The sequence below is a fragment of the Anneissia japonica genome, unplaced genomic scaffold (genome assembly GCF_011630105.1).
Source record: "Anneissia japonica isolate Jap-2015-1 unplaced genomic scaffold, ASM1163010v1 scaffold136278_len903_cov162, whole genome shotgun sequence".
NCBI classification, from domain to species: domain Eukaryota; kingdom Metazoa; phylum Echinodermata; class Crinoidea; order Comatulida; family Comatulidae; genus Anneissia; species Anneissia japonica.
Window position 1 is genome coordinate 1 of NW_022704673.1, and position 903 is coordinate 903.

The 903-nt window shown below is 39.2% G+C and overlaps 1 protein-coding gene across 1 annotated transcript; it reads left to right on the plus strand.

The window, feature by feature from the left end:
* Window positions 1-169: 169 nt before the first annotated feature.
* On the plus strand, window positions 170-897 carry LOC117104770 (uncharacterized protein TM_0508-like; the record flags this gene model as incomplete). Its single annotated transcript, XM_033245622.1, has 1 exon — window positions 170-897. A coding segment is annotated over exon 1 (711 nt), but the record flags the coding sequence as incomplete, so codon positions are not given.
* Window positions 898-903: the final 6 nt, after the last annotated feature.

Consider the following 903-nt stretch of genomic DNA (forward strand, 5'->3'; position numbering starts at 1 on the left):
TACAGTGTTCGAATAAGGACATGATAGAATACAATATAGGCCTATATATATTTTGTTTTCTTGTATGACTTTTTTCTTAACTAAATGGTCAAGTATAACTATTATTTAATGAACGAAACGTCGTATCATGTTGTATTGAATTTAATCACCTGTGTTTTTTTTTTATTGCACAGAAAAAGATTTATCATGGAGAAATATTATATAATTGTGATATGCATCGTTGTATTGCTGATTGTGATCGCAGTGTTGATAGCTTTGCGAAAGTTATCTAGGAAAAAAAAGGATGTGGTGTCTGACAGGGAAGCGCAATACGAGTTGAATTCATACCATCAGTCACAGCCAGAGTTTAGATTAGAAAGAGGAATCACGGTGAGCATACGACAAGGTGATATCACCGATGAAGATGTCGATGTCATTGTCAATGCTGCCAACGGTAGACTTCAGCACGGAGGAGGTGTTGCAAGAGCTATCGCTATGAAAGCTGGCGAGGAAATCAACGTGGATGGACAACGAGCACTCAGCGGTCGAAGAGGGCGCGAATTAAAAGTATCAGAGGTGTTACACACTGGTGGTTACAATCTGAAAGCGAAATATGTCATACATGCAGTGGGACCAATACGTGGAAAAGACAACCCATTTTCGTACCTGCTGAAGAGAACGTTCTATCATTGTTTGGAATATGCAGATGTGAGTCTTGAAGCTAGATCGATTGCAATTCCGTTGATAAGCTCCGGAGTATTTGGTGGAAACAAGGACGAATGCGCAGACGCGTTGCTGTGTGCTGTCAAAGAGTTTTCACAGGATGACAGTTTCAAGACAGTGAATGAAATTCGACTTATCAATATTGATGCAGAAGCTACTCGTGCAATTAATACAACTTTTTCCATAGGGTTGAATAAAGAA